General features: G+C 45.4%; 2 protein-coding genes across 2 annotated transcripts; one reads left to right on the top strand and one right to left on the bottom strand.

Annotated features, from left to right (window-relative positions):
• Window positions 1-384: 384 nt before the first annotated feature.
• LOC311029403 (kelch-like protein 10) lies at window positions 385-3,370 on the bottom strand (the record flags this gene model as incomplete). The annotated part of the gene is made up of 5 exons (XM_084034539.1): window positions 385-750; window positions 892-1,041; window positions 1,185-1,781; window positions 1,933-2,416; window positions 3,216-3,370. The coding sequence occupies 5 exons, from the start codon at window positions 3,368-3,370 to the stop codon at window positions 385-387; spliced, it is 1,752 nt and encodes a 583-aa protein (XP_083890665.1).
• A 543-nt stretch (window positions 3,371-3,913) lies between these two features.
• LOC311029402 (kelch-like protein 10) lies at window positions 3,914-7,021 on the top strand (the record flags this gene model as incomplete). The annotated part of the gene is made up of 5 exons (XM_084034538.1): window positions 3,914-4,068; window positions 4,867-5,350; window positions 5,681-6,277; window positions 6,406-6,555; window positions 6,650-7,021. 5 exons carry the CDS (start codon window positions 3,914-3,916, stop codon window positions 7,019-7,021), a joined length of 1,758 nt encoding a protein of 585 aa, XP_083890664.1.
• Between the last annotated feature and the right edge of the window lie 287 nt (window positions 7,022-7,308).

The raw sequence follows: 7,308 nt of genomic DNA, 5'->3' as shown, positions 1-7,308 counted from the left end.
TTGAACTCATGACTCTATTGGTCTTTGAAAAAGCAAAAAATGAAAACCTTGGTGGCTTTTTAAATCTCAAAATGCCAAATACCATAGAAGCATATCACACTCTTAGATATTACATTTACATTTAGGTCATTTAGCAGACGCTTTTGTCCAAAGCGACTTACAATAAGTAAAATAATAAGTAAGAATAAGATATGCTGGAATACACATTTAGCAGATAGCCAACAGTTTAATTTTTTAGTTTGACTACCTTATAAAATTCCCCTTCACATGGTATAAAACTAAAAGTTCACACAATCTGTCAGTAGCAGTTTGATGCAGAAAGAAGTTTATTATTTATTATTTACATTTAAAAAAAAAACATATTAACAAACAGGGTGGATGGTGTTAGGCAGAACGTCCTGCCTCCTCAGACTCCACAGGAACACTATCCAAATCTAAAAGAGGCAGAACATCACGTGGGACCAGATACTCGGCCATGTTGGGGAGTCCGGACACCACACAGCAGCTCAGAGCACTGCGGCCGATCCCCATGTCACAGACCTCGGACCACTCACCAGTGGTCACGTTGTAGCACTCCACGTTGGTGGAGGTGTCGATGAAGCCCCCGGCAACGAAGATCCGGTCATCGATGACTTCGATGCCGAAGTTGCTGCAAGGGGTCAACATGTGGGACACTTGGTTCCAGGTGTTGCTCCGAGGGTCGTAGACCTCCGCGCTGCTGAGAAATCCGTCGCCATCAAAGCCACCGACCTTTGGGAGGAAGAGGAAATGAAAAGGTCAAACGGAGATTGAACCAGTTTCTCTGAATCTACAAAAAACAACTGCTGATCAAATCTCTTCACCCTTCAGGTTATGTGTTATGTGAGGGTCAGCAGTGTTTCCTGGACTTACAGCATAGAGGCGGTCTGCATAAGTAATGACGCCGAGCCCACTGCGGGCGCAGGTCATGAGGCCGATGGTCGTCCACTGGTCGGTCTCTGGGTTGTAACACTCAGCCGTCTGCAGGGACTCGTTCCCATTGAAACCACCGCAAACGTAAACCTGGGAACAACAGGAAAGGACTTTAATAGGATTTAACAATGAAATGATTTAAGAATTAACACTTTTCTTGGCTTCTACTGGTAATAAATCATCTGAAATATCGCTACACAACTGTGAGATAATGTGAGAATTATGAGACCCACCTTGTTGTGGAGCGTCGTGGAGCTGGCGTCACTTCTAACCTCCTGCATGGATGAAATGAGACTCCACTGGTTTGTCTCGGGGTTATAGCGCTCTGCAGTGGAGAGTCGTTGATGCCCGTCGTACCCTCCCATGGCATAGATGCAACCGTTGAGTGTAGTGACGCTCACATAGCAGCGGCGGAAAAACATGGGCGACACCTCATGCCAGGTTTTTGAGCTGAGGTCGAACCTGCACACGCTGTTTAAACGCTCCAACCTGTCGAAGCCCCCAACGCAGTAGACGCTCCCGTTGAGGAAGGCGGTGCCATGGTAGGCACGAGGACGCTCCAGATGCTGGGTCAAGCTGATCCAGTCGTTGGTGTGGACGTTGTAGGCCTCGATGCCGGCAGTCGTATTGCCGCCACTCCAGCCTCCGATGGCCAGCAGGACGGCGTTTGGAATGCGAGGACGGGCGAGATGGTGGTAGACATCAGGCTGGTTTTGCATGACTTCTATGGCTTCCCTGACCATGCGCTGGCAGTCTGCGTTGTTATTCACCAGCTCATTAGACATCACACTGATCCTCATGTACTCTGTACCCATGGAGGCCAGCCGCACCTACAGAGAAAACAGGACAGAATGTTTGGATAGAAGTTCATGGATGGCAGTACTTTAGGCTGGTCCTTAACTGTAGAGGTGTCCCTACAGACTACTGTTCAGTCAGGATGAAACCACGGAGAAGAAATCATGTGACAGGAAGTCATCCTACCTTAGATAAGAGCACAGTGATGTGGTCTCTCCTATCTTCCAGTGCGTGGGCGATCCAGCGGAGGACGGCCTCATACACAGTCCTCTCGTCTCTCACTCTGAGGTCGTCTCTGTTCAGGATGGCACTGAGTTGCTGCACAGAGAGCTGCGGGAACTCTTCAGAGGAAACAAGCTCCTCAAAGTGGTCGACGATGAAGCTGTAGGCCTGGCGGTGCAGTTGGGGGCAGAAGCAGACGGCGGTGAACTGGAAGATGCCGATGCAGTTCTCTGGGCAGAGCTGGCTCTCCAGGAAGTCGCAGCACTTTTTCACAACTCCCATCACATTAAACTGATCGGCTGCTAGAAGCAGCTCCTGAACGTTGTCCTCCGTCACTGAAACAGAGCCGGTGTATGCAAAGTCGATGAGGAGCTGCATCATGTCAGGAGTCAGGCCGGGGATGTTGAAGACCTTCTTGTCTGAAGAAGACCAGCGTTGGAAGAGAGCTCTGTGGGTCAGGATGAAAACACAAAGAAGAAGAAAGAGAAACTGACGTCAGCTGTTCCTTCTTTGCTTCACACTAATAACTAGGATAAAAATATAGTGGGGCGCTTTTCAAAACAGCAGCAGAGTGTAATATGACTCATATCAAGGCTCCTCCCAGTTTACTTTAAACCACAACACTGATAAACCCAACACGCTGAATGACACACATGAAGTCTATTGAATAAATGACATCTGGAATGGAAATAGTGAATTATATGCATTTTGTAACAGATGTGTAACTTTTCTGAATGAACTCCATTCTAAAATCTGCTTTAAAGTACAGTAGTATGGAACTGAGAGACCAGCAGCTCAAATTCTACTTCACATTTTTAAAAAACAACAAAACAATAACACGTTTGCCAAACATCATAAATCCAACTTGAGTTGAGTCTACAACCGATGTACAAACTTCACATGTTGGAAGTTGATATGAGATGAATGGAAACAAGAAACCACATTTGAGATGATATCCAGTCAAGTCATTATATTTATAAAAACTATAGACAGACAGGGAAACTACACCACTGGTTGAATTCTGAATGATCCTTTCAAATATGTTACAAATATTCTCGTGGCCGTCTATCAGGTGTTTAATGTCCTCTTGTTTTTGTTTAAATCACAAATGCTCTATGAGCTTGTTACGTGTTGTGGCTGTTCTCTCAGACTTCACATCACTAATCAATCAATTTGCTGTTACTTTCTGCTCATTTGAAGGATATAAATTCACAAGTTTCCCCCCTAATATCAGATAATGTACTCACTCGAAGTAGAGGCTGCATCGACAGAGGAAGATCTTGTGGATTTTAAATTCCACGTCTTCAACAGTGATGACTGCGTCGCAAAACGTTCCCTCCAGACGTAAATCATTGAACCCTGAGTCAGGAAACAGGAAAGAAGAGTTGCGTTGATTGGCCATCTTGATTTGCTGATGATAGAGTTGTTGTCTCTGGTTGTTGGCTTGTGTGGAGATCAAGAGAGAGACTGGACACCTTCACAGATTTCACTTCTAGAATAGATGCTCATCACATCACTGTGATTTGTGATTGATGCAGAATGTTATTGTTCAAATGTAGTTTGTATGTGTTTAACTGCAGCTTCCATCAGTCAGACAGCAGGTGAAGGTTCACTAAGTGGCAGAACTCACACTGTATCATTTGTTTCAACTCTTGGGCCACTTTATTAACCATGACAACGGATGTTGCATTTATTTTTGGAGTTTTTCTCTACTTTTCAGAGGCCATCTTAGTGAACCTTCACCTCCTGTCTGACTGATAGAAGCTGCAGTTAAACACATACAAACTACATTTGAACAATAACATTCTGCATGAATCATAGATCACAGTGAAGTGATGAGCATCTATTCTAGAAGTGTAATCTGTGAAGGTGTCCAGTCTCTCTCTTGATCTCCACATAAACCAACAACCAGAGACAACAACAACTCTATCATCAGCAAATCAAGATGGCCAATCAACGCCACTCTTCTTTCCCGTTTCCTGCCTCAGGGTTCAATGATTTACGTCTGGAGGGAACGTTTTGCGACGCAGTCATCACTGTTGAAGACGTGGAATTTAAAATCCACAAGATCTTCCTCTGTCGATGCAGCCTCTACTTCGAGTGAGTACATTATCTGATATTAGGGGGAAACTTGTGAATTTATATCCTTCAAATGAGCAGAAAGTATCAGCAAATTGATTGATTAGTGATGTGAAGTCTGAGAGAACAGCCACAACACGTAACAAGCTCATAGAGCATCTGTGATTTAAACAAAAACAAGAGGACATTAAACACCTGATAGACGGCTACGAGAATATTTATAACATATTTGAAAGGATCATTCAGAATTCAACCAGTGGTGTAGTTTCCCTGTCTGTCTATAGTTTTTATAAATATAATGACTTGACTGGATATCATCTCAAATGTGGTTTCTTGTTTCCATTCATCTCATATCAACTTCCAACATGTGAAGTTTGTACATCGGTTGTAGACTTAACTCAAGTTGGATTTATGATGTTTGCCAAACGTGTTATTGTTTTGTTGTTTTTTAAAAATGTGAAGTAGAATTTGAACGGCTGGTCTCTCAGTTCCATACTACTGTACTTTAAAGCAGATTTTAGAATGTAGTTCATTCAGAAAAGTTACACATCTGTTACAAAATGCATATAATTCACTATTTCCATTCCAGATGTCATTTATTTAATAGGTTTCATGTGTGTCATTCAGCGTGTTGGGTTTATCAGTGTTGTGGTTTAAAGTAAACTGGGAGGAGCCTTGATATGAGTCATATTTCACTCTGCTGCTGTTTTGAAAAGCGCCCCACTATATTCTTATCCTAGTTATTAGTGTGAAGCAAAGAAGGAACAGCTGACGTCAGTTTCTCTTTCTTCTTCTTTGTGTTTTCATCCTGACCCACAGAGCTCTCTTCCAACGCTGGTCTTCTTCAGACAAGAAGGTCTTCAACATCCTTGGCCTGACTCCTGACATGATGCAGCTCCTCATCGACTTTGCATACACCGGCTCCGTTTCAGTGACGGAGGACAACGTTCAGGAGCTGCTTCTAGCAGCCGATCAGTTTAATGTGATGGGAGTTGTGAAAAAGTGCTGCAACTTCCTGGAGAGCCAGCTCTGCCCAGAGAACTGCATCGGCATCTTCCAGTTCACCGCCGTCTGCTTCTGCCCTGAACTGCACCGCCAGGCCTACAGCTTCATCGTCGACCACTTTGAGGAGCTCGTTTCCTCTGAAGAGTTCCCGCAGCTCTCTGTGCAGCAACTCAGTGCCATCCTGAACAGAGACGACCTCAGAGTGAGAGACGAGAGGACTGTGTATGAGGCCGTCCTCCGCTGGATCGCCCACGCACTGGAGGGAAGGAGAGACCACATCGCTGTGCTCTTGTCTAAGGTAGGATGACTTCCTGTCACATGATTTCTTCTCCGTGTTTTCATCCTGACTGAACAGTAGTCTGTAGGGACACCTCTAGAGTCAAATCATTTGTCCTGCCCTGAAATGTTGCTTTCATGCTTCATATTGCTCTCACTGTCAACAAATACCATGAAGAGACCAAAACCGACACTAAAATAATCCTGCTGTCAAGTCTGTGGATCCAAAACAGAATACAGCTTATAATGATGACATTCTGAATAGATTTGGTTCAGTAGGATAAAAGGACCGGCCTAAAGTACTGCCGTCCATGAACTTCTATCCAAACATTCTGTCCTGTTTTCTCTGTAGGTGCGGCTGGCCTCCATGGGTACAGACTACATGAGGATCAGTGTGATGTCTAATGAGCTGGTGAATAACAACGCAGACTGCCAGCGCGTGGTCAGGGAAGCCATAGAAGTCATGCAAAACAAGCCTGATGTCTACCACCATCTCGCCCGTCCTCGCCTTCCAAACGCCGTCCTGCTGGCCATCGGAGGCTGGAGTGGCGGCGATCCGACTGACAGCATCGAGGCCTACAACGTCCACACCAACGACTGGATCAGCTTGACCCAGCATCTGGAGCGTCCTCGTGCCTACCATGGCACCGCCTTCCTCAATGGGAGTGTCTACTGCGTTGGGGGCTGCGACAGGTTGGAGTGTTTCAACAGCATGTGCAGGTTCGACCTCAGCTCAAAAACCTGGCATGAGGTGTCGCCCATGTTTTTCCACCGCTGCTATGTGAGCGTCACTACACTCAACGGGTGCATCTATGCCATGGGAGGGTACGACGGGCATCAACGACTCTCCACTGCAGAGCGCTATAACCCCGAGACAAACCAGTGGAGTCTCATTTCATCCATGCAGGAGGTTAGAAGTGACGCCAGCTCCACGACGCTCCACAACAAGGTGGGTCTCATAATTCTCACATTATCTCACAATTGTGTAGCGATATTTCAGATGATTTATTACCAGTAGAAGCCAAGAAAAGTGTTTAATCGTTAAATCCTATTAAAGTCCTTTCCTGTTGTTCCCAAGTTTATGTTTGCGGTGGTTGCAATGGGAACGAGTTCCTGCAGACGGCTGAGTGTTACAACCCAGAGACCGACCAGTGGACGACCATCGGCCTCATGACCTGCGCCCGCAGTGGGATTGGCATCGTTAATTATGCAGACCGCCTCTATGCTGTAAGTCCAGGAAACACTGCTGACCCTCACATAGAGATTCAGAGAAACTGGTTCAATCTCCGTTTGACCTTTTCATTTCCTCTTCCTCCCAAAGGTCGGCGGCTTTGATGGCGCCAGCTGTCTCCGCAGCGCGGAGGTCTACGACCCTCAGAGCAACACCTGGAACCAAGTGTCCCACATGTTGACCCCTCGCAGCAACTTCGGCATCGAAGTCATCGATGACCGGATCTTCGTTGCCGGGGGCTTCAACAGCATCACCACCTCCACCAACGTGGAGTGCTACAACGTGACCACTGGTGAGTGGTCCGAGGTCTGTGACATGGGGATCGGCCGCAGTGTTCTGAGCTGCTGTGTGGTGTCCGGACTCCCCAACATGGCCGAGTATCTGGTCCCACGTGATGTTCTGCCTCTTTTAGATTTGGATAGTGTTCCTGTGGAGTCTGAGGAGGCAGGACGTTCTGTCTAACACCATCCACCCTGTTTATTAATATGTTTTTTTTTAAATGTAAATAATAAATAATAAACTTCTTTCTGCATCAAACTGCTACTGACAGATTGTGTGAACTTTTAGTTTTATACCATGTGAAGGGGAATTTTATAATGTAGTCAAACTAAAAAATTAAACTGTTGGCTATCTGCTAAATGTGTATTCCAGCATATCTAAGAGTGTGATATACTTCTATGGTATTTGGCATTTTGATATTTAAAAAGCCACCAAGGTTTACATTTTTGGCTTTTTCAAAGACCAATAGA

This window comes from Eutrigla gurnardus, assembly GCF_963514095.1.
Source record: "Eutrigla gurnardus genome assembly, chromosome: 19".
Classification (NCBI taxonomy): domain Eukaryota; kingdom Metazoa; phylum Chordata; class Actinopteri; order Perciformes; family Triglidae; genus Eutrigla; species Eutrigla gurnardus.
This window is presented reverse-complemented; position numbering and strand designations above follow the sequence as displayed.